This window comes from Mus pahari, chromosome 1 (assembly GCF_900095145.1).
Source record: "Mus pahari chromosome 1, PAHARI_EIJ_v1.1, whole genome shotgun sequence".
NCBI classification, from domain to species: Eukaryota; Metazoa; Chordata; class Mammalia; order Rodentia; family Muridae; genus Mus; species Mus pahari.
In genome coordinates, this window is record NC_034590.1 from 103,315,753 (window position 1) to 103,329,656 (window position 13,904).

General features: G+C 47.2%; 1 protein-coding gene across 1 annotated transcript in view; it reads left to right on the forward strand.

The window, feature by feature from the left end:
- Positions 1-13,904, forward strand: part of Fank1 (fibronectin type III and ankyrin repeat domains 1) — a 108,657-nt gene that overhangs the window by 84,574 nt on the left and 10,179 nt on the right. Inside the window, exons 3-6 of the mRNA XM_021193822.1 lie at positions 4,794-4,918; positions 10,813-10,894; positions 11,934-12,008; positions 12,739-12,804. Coding sequence (XP_021049481.1) covers positions 4,794-4,918; positions 10,813-10,894; positions 11,934-12,008; positions 12,739-12,804 — 348 coding nt within the window. The remainder of the gene's footprint in view (positions 1-4,793; positions 4,919-10,812; positions 10,895-11,933; positions 12,009-12,738; positions 12,805-13,904) is intronic.

The window sequence follows — 13,904 nt, forward strand, 5'->3', positions numbered from 1 at the left end:
CTCCCCTCTCTCCCCCTCTCTCTCCTCTCTCCCCTCTCTCATCTCCCCCTCTCTCTGTCTTTCTTTGTTTCTTTCTTTCATACCAAGTGCCCAAGGTTTATCTAGAGAGATACCAGCCACACGCATCAGCCTCCAGCTGATTCAGTGTCTGTGTCATTCACTTGGCCCCAGAAGCCTGGCTGTGGTCTGGCCAGAGAACAATTTTGGATAGTAGTCTGTCATCCAGAGCTGGTGGCATCACCTGCACACCCTGGCTCCAAGGGCCTTTTGGTGAAAGGTTTTTAATCCCTTGGAAAATTGTGCGCATGTATCTGACCACTAGGTGGCAGGCTTGGACTGCAGCAATCTCAACCTCCTCGTTCATCTTCCACCTCATTAGAGCATTAAGGCAAATGCCTTCCTTACTAGGATGGTTATCTAGTGCACGCTGGGCTGGTGGTATGGGGCTTCCTCATGCCCTGGCAGTTTGGCTCTGGTCCATCAGCACTTTGTAGTCTGTATCACTGGAGTGATCTTTGGCTTGGGTTTCCCTTATAGCTCTCAGAAGTACAGTTACCTAGTTTTGTGGGTTCCCCCTCTGTTCCCCTTCCTGAGGCCAGGGTATTCTGCTCTATTTCTGTCTGGTGCCTGTGTGTCCCACACCCTGAGCTACCCAGAATTTGCCAGTGAGATGAGTCTCTTTGCTCATTGTCTCCCGCTTCTACCCTGAAGGTTGATTTGTTGTTTGGTTGTTTTTTTTTCACTCTCATTTGTCATGTCATCTCAAGTGGGTCTTCTCTACATGGGAGGTGAAGGCTGCCATACAGTCTGACTCCCTAGGGTATTGTTTAATCATGTTCCACTGTGAAGGTTGTTTCCTTTTAAAGCTGTGTGTGTGTGTGCGTGTGTATGTGTGTGCATGTGTACTCATATTTGTGTTGTCTGTTTCTTTGTGTGATATACATGGTGCATGTGTGTGTGTGCACCTTGTCCACACATGCTTGATTACCTCTTATTTCTGAGCACAAGCTGTCTCTGATGTAGGCACTTCCTGTCTTTTGAATATGCCTTGGCATCCTCTCTGCTTGTTTCTTGTTCTCCGATATCACTCTGTGCCCTTGTCCTGCCAGAGTAATGTTCTGCATCAACTGTCTTGCTGTCTTACTGTTGCCCTTCCTTGTTGGGACAGTTGCCACCCTCTTGTGCTTTTTATTCTCATCATGTCATGTATTACTGAGTGCTCATGACATTGCAGCCACTGTCCCAAAAGCCAGAGATATGGCACTGGAGTCAGATAGGAATTCCTCATGTTGGGAAAAACACCTGCTAAATGAGACATGCAAGTAAAAATGCATGGTGTGTCAGGGGTACTAGGTCCTAAAGAGGAAAGCATGGGGCAGGTTAGGGGTCTGGGACCAGGATTAAGGGCCCATAGTAAGGATGCTCACTTAGCAATATAGTCTACCCATTCCTAAGAATCACCTGCTCCAGTCTGAGCCATCTTTACTTTCTAAATGATCATTTTCAGCCCATGTAGTACTTCTGGACATTTATTCTGCTTGGTTTAGAGAGTTCACATTGTGGTGAGTGTACTTACGTTTCTCACACTTGTCTGTTTTTTAAAAATTCAAACACTTTTTATGCCATCAGAACCATTTCTTTACTATCTTATATGGCTGTATAACCAAGTTGTGTGTGTGTGTGTGTGTGTGTGTGTGTGTGTGTGTGTCTGTGTGTCTGCCTGCCTGTCTGCCTGCCTGTCTGTCTCCCAGCTGCCTGTGATGGCACTAGCTTCTGCTCCACTCTGGCAGGTGAAGCAGTGCTTCTGTTGGCTAGCAGCTGGCATGCAGGATGCTCCCTAGACTTCTTTCTCTCCCTCACTGCCTGCCACTGTCCAGTGGCTCCATCTTACCATGTGGCCTCTCTACAGCAGGGAATTAGAACTTCTCATGGTGGCCAACTCCCATTGCACCAGTGCGAAAGCTTCATGTTTCTCATCACCCAGCCTCAGCATCATCCAGCTCCCCTCCTGCCCCCTTCCTCCCATTCCGGGGCACAGGGTTAGACTCTTGCCTGTGTTTCTGCATTGATGGATGGCTGGCTTTGTTGAACGTGCACTTTTTTTTTTTTTCCTTTAGTGAAGAGGGATGGCTTTACAAAGTAAAGATACCAGATTGGAGCTGACTTTGCCAACAGAGGGCAGGGAACAGGGCCTGATGTTAGAGTGGTCTAATGCTCAGATAATTATTTTTTTGGCTTTGTTGGATTTTGGTGCCTGAAGTAACTTTGTGGTGGTGCAAGTTACTAATTTCTCCTGGAATCTCAATTTTGGATGAGCACCAAGGAGAAAGGGTCTTGGTAAACTTGGAGCCGGGTGATATAGCTGGATCTCACTGGGACATCTTTCCCCACATGCCTGAATCTGACTCATCCTATGTGCACTCTGCTTGAAGGCACAGGAGCCTTTCGTCCTGGGGCTGGTGTCCTTTGAGCCTTACATTTCATTCTGACACCTCTTGTCTGTTGTAGAAGTCAGCAAGACCTTCCTTGCAGGACACCATGCAACCCACTTCTTCCACCCATCATTCCTCAGGCAGGGGAATGAGCTCAGGAGGAAATCAGGCTTCAGGCTCAGGTGGGATGGGGATGGGAAGGCAAAGGCGAAGGCTACTGCTTCGCCCTGGGCCAGGGAAGCTCTGTTCTGGAGCCACCCCTCTAACGCCACACCTTGGAGAAGAGACTGCTTTTCTAGTGGGCTCTGGAGATGAATAAATGAGGCTGAGGCCCATCTTTATTCTGCAGCCGTGTGTTCAGGTAAGCTTCTATCAGTCACGATGTCGACTCCAGGCGACAGGGTCCTCAGGATGTTGAATGATTTAACTCAGTCTTGAGCTCATCCGGGGCTGCCTGACCCAACACCTTGCAAGAAATGGGCATGGGATAAGTTTGAATTGCATAGAACAGAACTTATGTGTAAATATTTAGGTGGAACACAAACATCCTTGAACAGTCAGTTTGCAAATGGTAATGTATGGCTTTGGCCTCTGCAGAAGCTCTGCTGAGGATGAGAGAAATGACAGAAGATAATGGTAAGCTTGCATGCACGGAGCCATGGGGAAGTATATTGAAGGGAAGAAAGCAAGAATGAAGTGAAGCAGAGAGGAAAAAAACTGGAGATAGTAGGTCTCCTCATCAAAGGCCAAGCCCAGACTTAGTTAGATACAACATTGAAGAAGAGATACTTGGGATCTACTCAAAGCCCAGAAAGATGTCTGATAGTAGAATGAAACTGGGAATTGAGTCAGATCAGGAGCTACATGTGATCCTGTCCCCTCTGAAGGCTTGTTGTCTTAGAATGTGCACCAAAGCAGAGCCATCCCCTCAGCTTCCCTCATAGCTGAGAACTGTCATCTCCCTTCTGGTTCCAGCATCCTCTGAGAGGGCAAGGGCAGGGCAGGAGGCTGTCCATTGGGCTGTTTTCCGCTTCTTGTTTTCTAAGCTCCTGATTACAGAATTCAGCCAGCATCCCCTGGAGCCATGGGCTCTTCACGGTTAGCTCTCGTCAGACTTCTGTCATAGAAACTTTAACTCCTGTTGCTCACCAGCATTCCTAGGTGATGTAAGATGTTAGAGTTGTTTTGTACTGCGTTGCCTGGCTTCCTAGCTAAACTGATTTGCTTCTGAGCAGCAAACCATCATTAGCTTGACTTCTGAAGGCCTGCTCCCTGCAGTGTTTTGCTCACTGTAGATATAGTAGCTATCAGTCTGTCAGCCATATCTACCTACTTGAAGACTCTACTTGAAACTCACACATGTGCAATAATTGTTCAAATGTGAAACTTTGTCATCTGAATATGAATTTTATGGGTTAGTGTGATTATTTCTTTTGAAGAAAATGTGTGTTGTCAGCTGTGCACCAAACACTGTTATGTGAAATTTTTTTGGGGGGAGTATAAACAAATGTTTATTTACTCTAGATAACAAACCAATGACACACTATGGGAACAATTTTACCAAAGAGCAACTTGGTGAACCAATGAGATTTTTTTCCCCTGGGAGGATGTGGGAGAGGTTAGTTATAGGAGCATGAGGTCTCAAAGGTAGTTGTGTCAAAGGTACTGACTAATGAAAGCTGGAATCCTGAAGCTTTGAAAAACGTTTAGGAAGCTCACTAGGTCAGAGAGTCTCTACTTAGGCAGTTCAGGTGGTGGGAAAGTTCCTTTTCTCTTGTATCCAGGCTGGTGTGAAAATTCTTCCTTCGGCCTTCTGAATCTTACTAGTTTCAGGAACTTGCTAAGACTTGTGAGTTGTTTGCTTTCAGAGACTCATGAGCCTCCCCCATTACTTTCTGGATGGAATGTTTAATTGCTACACCACACCTGGCTAGTCCAGATGGGAAAAAGAGGTGACATGTCACTAAGGTATGGATCTGCGACCTGTCCATTTTTCTCAAGGAATTTAATAAAGCAGGATCGGATTCATACTGATTTATTCAGTGGAAACATTTATAAGTCGCTTCTACCTGTTGTTACTTGCTCTTGGGAAATGCTGCCTAGGTGACCTGGCATGTAGGCAAGGCAAAAGCTACACTATATAAAACTGAAAACATTCTGTATACATGAAAAGATTTTCTTTGTGCAATCCTCCCCCAAGCCAAAAATCTCACTTGCATTGTCAGTGTAAGGTTGTGAATACATATAAAACACTCCACCCTCAGACACAACACCAGGTAGGCATCACTGTCAGGAAATGATATAAAACTAGGAATAGAGCAAGGTGGTCAGAGGCATCCTTGTTTGTCTCCATCTGTCCAGGGGTTATGCAACAAGGCATGTGGTTGAAGGCCTAGAACCAAGGACACTGTACAAATTTCGACTGAAGGTCACCAGCCCCTCTGGAGAATACGAGTACAGCCCAGTCGTCTCGGTGGCCACGACCCGTGAGTACGCTCTGCTCTATGCTCACTTTTTAGAGATTTGAAAAACACAAAACAGTTTAGAGGTAAAAATGGACTGCTTTCTCCTAGGCCTCACTGGAAGCAGAAAGCACTCCATTTGTGAGGTCTGTGATAATGCCTCCTTACAGCATGGCACGAGGAAGGCCAGGTATGCTCTCCTGAATTGGGAGAGCTGGCTTGGTGCCAGGACGGTCCTGCCCATGGGCATTTGGTGCAGGGTAGGATCTACCTCACTTAGGAAGGGGGCCGGTAGGGACAGGCTGAGTGTCACCTTCTCACGTGTGTCCACTGTACACAGCTTCCGTGCATGTGTGTCCTGTCTGCCACATACTCCTGGTTCCTTGGGTACTGAAACTGAAGAAAAGCATGATCAATATTTTCCCAGCTCCAAGGAGGCAGCTCTCCACAGAGGTGGCCAGGGAGGGTAGCCACACTGCCTCTGACCACCTATGTTCTGTGGCCTGTCATCAAGCCCTCCATGTGACTGAGGATGATTCAGATTTTGAGCTACCCTATTGGTCCTTTGGTTGCAGTGAAGACGAGAGAGGAGCCTGGCTCTGGATGAATAGACCAAGAACAGAGTTAGTTAAAGCTGGGGTGGCAGGGGTGGGGGAGCTTCACCTGTGGTTCTAAGTGATGCTTAGCCAGCCATGAAACAGGGTCATTTCATAGGAGGCCTGCAGTAGTCAGTTATACAGGCTAGGCAAGAGGGTCTGTTCCTTAATCTGGTGATACTGAAAGCTTTGCCTTTACAGGGAAGATATTCAGCCCTGGAGTCCCAGGAGGGGGAGGGGAGTGGGGGGAGGGGAAAAGGAGGGGGAGGGGGAAGGATCTAGCACAAGCATTTGGAGTAAGGAAAGGCAAGGGTGGTGAAGAGTAGGCAGGGGAAATACAGGCACAGAGCCTGCCTTTGAAGAGACTCTTCTGTGGACACTGGATTAGATGGTCTTTCAGGCAGCCTTTGCACTTCCTCCTGCTGCTCTGGCCCCCTCTCCCCATCACCACTCCCCTCTCTGCTCTCACTGGACTACCCAGACCCCTTGTCAGCCCACCGCACATGCTCCACGGCAAGGTTGACTCAGGGCTGATTCTTGTGCAGGTTTCTCCTTCCCCTGCACAGGCTCCTCCCATTTTGAGGCAGGCCCAGCACTTCATCCCTTCTGTTTTACATATTTGCTCTTCCTTTTACTTCCACCTACATTGCAGGCTCCCAGATGGAGGGGTGTGGGTCAGCCATCTCTCCTGGCAGGACTGGCGGGTAGATGATTAAGACTCAGTGGTAGAGGTAGGAGCAGGGAAAGAGATGCACTTTGCTGGGGTAGGCTCCCTCTCATGACTTGGATGGGGACAGAGCCATCTCTCACCAACTGGATGAGTCCTCCCAAAGCTAGCTGGAGAGGTGTACACAGCTGGTTCTGCAATCAGCTTTGATTGGCTCCAAGAGACCTACTATCCTCTGAGTCACACACCTAAGCCAGAGTTCACATAGAGGGTAGAGACCAGCCTGACCTTGCAGATCAGCTGACAAGGAGCGTGCCTGTGGCTAAGTGTGCATCTCCTTGCCCAGCTGACTTCAGAGAAGCAGCTGTAGACATCTGGCCTAGGAATTTGCCATAATAGTTCTATGGTTTTTGTAGGTAATTAGACCTCTCAGAGGAGAGGGACATGCTGGTGGTGACTGTGCACTCACATGTGTGTGTGTTGTTGTGAATATGTGTGGTGTGTGTGCATGTGTGTGTTCGTGTGTGTGTTTGTATGTTAGTTATGTGGTGTGTGTATGTATGTGCATATATATATGAAATATGGGGTGTGTGTGTGCATGCATATGCATGCATATGCTCATGCTATAGCACTCCCAAACAATGCACCTGACTCTTTCTCTGCCAGCCCCATGGGGCTATGCTCCGTGGAGGGATTCGTGTCATCTTTGTTGGAGGCAGGCCTCTGGTTCTGCTGATAGACTGCTGTTCCCTTACTCTGTCTTGCTCAGTGCAGACTCTCTTAAGGAGGCAGAGATACTAAGCAGAGAATTGAGAATGCTCACATTATTCAGAGCAAGCAAAAATGCTTCTGTGGGCTGATGATTTGCATTCAGTTTGAGAGTGTTTTAATGAATCACAAAAGCCTGCACTTTGTTTGAATAAAGGATGCTCAGCCTTTTTTTTCTTTTTTCCTTCCCAGGTAAAGTACACGAGGCTCTTGTTTAAATGAAGCATGCAATTTTAATCAGTCAGACCCTTAAAAAGAAAGAAAAACAGCTGCTACTTGTTAATTGGCAAATATCTTCTCCAATGAGTCCATGATTTATTCACTGCTTTTAATAAAGACCCAAATTCCACCAAGAAAGGTGTTATCCAGTGTCATTCTCATGTGCACATCTGCAGCTAAGTGACCCCTAAGTAGAGTGAGACGACTTCTCAAAGTCCACCCCACCCCTTGCCCCCAAGAGGTGCCTACTGAGTGCACTTCATCTAACTCAGATGGACACCCCTAGAGCATCCTCAATATGATGTCTGCAGTCACACCACTCAGAGGAATCCATGTAGGGTCAGACTTACCAAGGCCATTGCTGGCCTGTTTTATATTCAGTTGCACATAGTGAGGCCATTCTCCTGGCCAGGCCTGCAGAGTCTTGAAAAGTTCTTGGCTGGAGGAGTGGAGTATGTTGCTCACCCTGGAATTTCCTCTTTGATCTCCATGACTCCTGCCTGTGGAGGAAGTAGAAGTGGCAGGCAAAGGCCTTTTTATTCTATTCTATATTTGTGAAATTCTAGCTCACAGGTTTTATTTTTAAAACTATTATTATTATTACTACTACTACTACTATTATTACGTGTGTGTGTGTGTGTGTGATAGCATGCATGTAGAGGTTAGAAGATAGCTTTATGGAGTTGATTCTCTTTGTCTACCTTCAGGTGGAATTTGGGATGGCATTCAGATTCCCACGCTTATGTAACAAGTGCCTTTGCCCTCTGAGGCACACTGCCAGAGCACCTTAAAAGGTTTTCCTGGGACAATCCACATGGTTCTAATGGGATTCTCAGTTTGTCATTGTCCTCCTGGGACAGCGTCTTGGAAGCTGGGAAGTACTGACTGAGCTAATGCTGAGAAGGACTCTCATAACTGACAAGTGTTTTTTTTTTTGTTTTTTTTTTTTTTTGTTCTTTTTGCTGGGGCTCAGTAAGTTGGTGTATGAGAACGGGTATTGCTTTCCTTTGTCTTTGTGAGAAGGTCCCTTTGTTCTCAGAATCCCATGTGAAGCTCTGAAGATGCCTAGCAGAATCAGGAATAGATACTACATTTATTTTAGATGTGCCATAACCCCTAGACATCTTTGTTGCATACAACCCTCAAGCTCATAAGTGTGAAATGAGCTTGTTTTGTTTTCCAATACTTTGTACAACAGCATTTTCTGGTTAGGATATGCTAGGAAGCACCTTCATCAGGAGGCCTTACTGTGCAGGGAGGTGGAGTAGAGTGAAGTGGAGTGCACTGCAGTGAGGTGTAGTGCGGTGGGGTGGAGCACAGTGCAGTGATGAGTGCTGTGCAGTGAGGTGGAGCACAGTGCAGTGAGATGGAGCACAGTGCAGTGAGATGGAGCACAATGCAATGAGGTGGAGTACAGTGGAGTGAGCACAGTGCAGTGAGGTGGAACACAGTGCAGTGAGTGCAGTACAGTGAGGTGGAGTGCAGTGCAATGAGGTGGACTGTAGTGAAGTGAATGCAGTGTAGTGCAGTGTAGTGGAGCACAGTGAAGTGAGGTGGAGAGCAGTACAGTGAAGTGCAGTGCAGTGAGGTGAAGGGCAGTGAGGTAGAGGGCAGTGAGGTGAAGGGCAGTGAGGTGAATGGCAGTGAGGTGAAGGGCAGTGAGGTGAAGGGCAGTGATGTAGAGGGCAGGTAGCCAGTGGAGAAATGGGAGAATGCTGCAGGTGCTTCCGGATCTTGCTCTGAATATCACAAGTCCCCAATCACTGAAGCTTTTAGGCATTTACTTTTACTTGACACTTCTTGGGGAGGGCAGGGAGAGTTATATTTGTTTTAGATTCTGTACTTAAAAACATAGTAAGAATAGAAACAAACCCCAAATTGGTCAGCTACCTCAATGCTTATCAAATTAAGGTCCTAGGTGAGACTTGGCCATGAGCTCTGATAATGATACTCCTAACTGATGACCTTGGACAGCTTAGCATCACTCAGACCTGACTTTGTTGAAATCAAATGAACACTGCCATGCTTGACTCTGTGTGACTTGCTTTTGTGGCAGCTGAATCTTGAGAGACACAAAAATGGGCTCTTTTATAGATGACAGGCTTCTTAGAGGCTCCTCTCCCTTTATGTAGGAGGGAGGGCGGGAGGGAGCACACTTAGATAATCCCCTGAAGTGTAGACTGAAGTGTGGTCTATCAGTGAGTCTACCTCAATGTAGCTGGGTTCTTCAACCATGACACAGTTGACATACTGACTCTGGTTAGGTCCTGAGTGATGCCAGGCTGTCCTGTGGGTTACAGGTTACTAAGCAGTACTCTGGGTCCTTCTCTGTAAGATACCAGTAGCATCTCCCAAGTTGTGACAACATAGGTCTTTAGACATTGTCAAATGTCCCCGAGAGTATAAAGCCATTCCAGCTCTGAGTCCCTTCAGTGGCTCTCAACCTTCCTAATGCTGGGACCCTTTAATATAATTCCCCATGTTGTGGTGACCCCCAACCATCGTTGCTACTCTATAGCTGTGATTTTGGTACTGTTATGATTCATCATGCAAATATCTGACTTGCAGGACATTTGATAGGCAGCCTCCATAGGGGTGGAGACTCACACAGGTTGAGAACCACTGCTTTAGTGGAATCCACGGGCTGGGCAAGGGTTTCCTTAGACAAACAGGGCTAGCCAGGTTCTCAGCTTTGAAAGCTTATCACAATACTTTGGTTTGAGTAAAGACCTCCGTGCCTAGCAAAGTCTAGGGGTTTTATTGATCAGTCATCTATCGATATTACTTAGATCTGGAGCTGCACACTGAGGTCAGGTGGGCATTGCGAGTGTGGGAGGGGTGCTGTGCGTGGTGGGATGTGAGAGCATTACAGAGCGCTATAGTAGACAGTAGCGGCGTGTTGGGCATTTACCACCACATCCCTCATGTAATCCCTTAAAATTACATCCCTCATGTAATTTTAAGTTCAGCCATGCTGAGTTGAAAGGCATGGGATGTGTGAGGAGTGAAACCACAGACTAGTGGCTGGAAGAGAGTGTCTTCCCCCAGCCAGCAGTGTGGAAGCTGAGCCTGGAGGTTTGCCTCCCCCTCTCATCCTTCAGATGTCACCCATACCCCTGTCACTGTGTCACTGGACTGACTGTGTCACTGGCCTGCCACTGGACCTGTCAATTTCCCACTGATGTTTTTGTCTCCTTAGGCTCATTCCCCTCTTGGGAGACTGCTGTCTCCCTTTAAGGGTCTTCTCACACGCCCTCCACCTCTCTGTGGGTATGAAACTCATTTGCCCTCAAAGCCCAGGGAGCGAAGGCAATTGAGATAGTTTAGCCACTGGATAAAAGAAAGCAGTATACTGTGACAGTTGCTGGGGTTTCTTTGGTCACAGGAGACGTTGGGAAGGAGGATCCCAGTGGCAACACTCACAAAGCGATAGATACGTTACAACTTGAAGCTGTCCTGGTTCTTTGGGTCAGTCTGAAGTTTCTCTTAACATGTGAGAAACAGGTCTTTTCTAGTGAAAGACGTTGTTGAATAGGACATGTGAGTCCTACTGACAGGGACAGCTCATGCCTTTGTGGAAGTGAAGGTGAACCCAGGCCTCAGGAGGAAGAGTGAGATGGGCCCCCTCCCCCGCGTTTGGATGACTGCCCTCTGTCTGCTTTCTTTAGGGGAGCCCATAAGTAGCGAACACTTTCATCGCGCTGTCAGTGTGAACGATGAAGATCTCCTGCTTCGAATTTTGGAAGGAGGGTGAGAGCGCAGCCAGCTTTTCTGTCTTTCTTCCAGTGCCCACTAGGTACACAGACAATACACGGCACAGCTTTATTTTGTTTTCCTAAACAAATTCTCCAGTACCTTCAAAAGCACCTCCTACATTTACCTCAGGTGCCCGGTGTGCAGTAGTGAAGTCTAGTTAATAAGGAGTCCTAGAGACCCTCGCAAATGATACGGTTTGTGATTGCTTAATGAGATCTATAAAGGGAAATTACAGGTCTGGGTGGTCTGGGCATCATGCTTTATCCCCAGAAGCAATTATTATCCTTTGATTATCTATCCCAGCACTTAGTACAGGTCAGTTCAAAATGCCTGCATGTAATAACTGGTGACCCTGGGAATAAGCAAACCAGCTGCCTCGGAGACTAGAAAGTTGGTGTAGGACTCTAGAGATGAAGCGCATGCGCGGGGAGGGGCGATGAAGCGCATGCGCAGGGATGGGCGTGGGGGGGGGTGCGTGGCTGCTGCAGGTATCACGTCTGAAGCTGCCTTCCACATAGAGAAATAATTGCCATGTTTTTGCAGCATGGTTTTGTGTGCCTCGGAAGGCATTGGTTTGGTAAGTTGATGAGACGGTTCTACAGAATGCCAGGCTCCCTGGCTGACAATACGAGATGTGTGTTCTTCTCTGGACAGCATCAATACATAGTCAGTAGAAAAGTGGGGAGACAATGGGAAAGCCCAGGTTCCAGCCATGCTTGGTCTGATGGTGAAATTGAGTTGGTGCCATAGAGGCTTTGCTGGTTGCAGCCATTCAATGGAAAGGCACGGTTGTTTTGAGTTGAGGGGAGCTCCTGTTTCAAGTGAAATGACAATGGTTTTTAATTTTTATTTTTATGAAAACGTGAACTTTTAAAACTATTAGGACATTGTAAGACAAGAAAAATGTAGTAGCCCAAGAGAAACTGACATTTTGGTAAAAATGAACCATTTCTGCTCCCTATAAGCTCTGCAAAGTATGGCTAACTTCAGGATCTATGCCACGACTGACAGTGTCTCCTCTGTTTCCCTTAAGCCATGTCATGATTGACGTGCCCAACAAATTTGGCTTTACCGCTCTCATGGTTGCTGCTCAGAAAGGCTACACCAGGTATGGATGACGCTTCCTCCCCTGAGTGAGGAGTATGGATGACTCTTCCTCTCCTGAGTGAGGAGTATGGATGACTCTTCCTCCCCTGAGTGAGGAGTACGGCTTCTCCCTCCCCGCAGGGCTGTAGCCAGCAGAGTGGCAGCTGCTTTTCCCTTTCCCGAACCAGCCCATGCAATGGCTTCCATCCAGGTTCTTGTGTTGGGTTAGGCAGCTTGCAGGTGAGTTTGTGTTCAGTCTCACACCACATACTGACTATATCTTAGGGGCGGTCATGATGATGATTGGAATTTGAATTTCTTTAACCAAAGGTGAGTGAGGGGCACTTTGGGAGCAGCCTTCTCCTTGAGGTTGCCACTGTCTGTCCCACAGGACCGGCAAGAAGTGCTGGTATCTTACTTTACAATCATATATATTTTAATTGTAACAATACCATTTTGACAGACAATGGAACTATGTTCTCATTAAGCGTTTCTGTTTAATCCTATATTAAAAACAGCCATAAAAATGACGCACGCGCTTTGTGCCATGTGGACAGACGGGTCTGATAAGTGACTCACGCAGGACTAGGACCTTGTTTTTGGTGGGGATCAGTGGGCTTCCTGTTCAACAGTGTCTGAATGGGCAGAGAGGAAGGGGCGACAGGATGCCTTGAGTGTCAGAGTGTTACTTCTCATTGGGTTGCCGTGTTCCCAAAGCCATTAGCTCACTGCTGGCAACTGTGTTCCCTCAGGCTTGTGAAGATCCTAGTTTCCAATGGCACAGATGTGAATCTGAAGAACGGAAGTGGCAAGGACAGGTAGGAGGTGGGAGGGACCTCTGAGAATGGGCATGGTTGCTGTTGTGTTACTAGACTGTACTCAGAGGGATTTTTGCCTTATGCAGTTTCTCCAGTTTACTGGGAAAGTCCCAAGAGGTGAGTGGGCTTCCTGGGAAGATGAGGTGACGAAGGCTGACTTGTTCACCTGTGGTTTTGTTCATCAGGTAAACCTGGCCAGCTTTCTCCAGCTCAGTAACCCATAGCTGTTGAAATGGCCCCACCAGCTCTGCAGGGGCTCTTGTTACATCCCAGACTTCCTCTACTGCCCAAGGGCCAGGAGTTTGAATAGCGTGCCTTGTTGTGGTTTCCACCACAAGTTGGGGGGTTACAGGAAGAGGCAGAAGAAGAGCTAGCTACTCATAGACAGATGAAGGGGGCATTTTGAAATACTTCAGTACCAGATGTTGTAGCAATTAGATTGAACTATTTCAGCAGAGTCAACGTTTATTTGGTGATGACTACATGCTAGGCACCATGTTTAGTGCATGGCTCCAACAGGGCGACACACAGTGCAATTCATAAGGTACATGAGTACAGAGGATTGGACACTGCACTCATAGACTCTGATCGTATGCCATATTTTGTGTGTGCACATATGTGGGTGCACATTTGTATGGATGTGAGTGTAAAAGCACACGAAACCCTGAGTTAAGGTGTCTCAGGAGACATCCACCTTGCTTTTTGAGACAAGCTCTCTCATTGGCTGCAGGCTTGCTGATTCAGCTGGGATGGCTGGCTAGGCTGCAACTTTCAGGGAACCTTTTATCCCAACCTCCACCACGAGTGATGGATAGGTACCTGCAGTCCTACATGGCTTTTTACATGCGTGTCAGAGATCTGAATTCAGGTTCTTCAGCTTGCACAGAAAACACTTTCCTCACCAAGCCATCTCCAAAACCCAAAATGTGGCTTTCTCCAGCCAGAAAGCCTCTCTGCTCCGTTCCAGTGCAGTGGAAGATAACATTTAGACAACAATTTTTAAATTATTTTCTGAATGAGTCTTAAACCGGTTTGGGACTAAGTGATCAGTCGGGCCAAGGTCTCGGGAAGAATAACGCCAGTTTACAAAAGAGAAATGT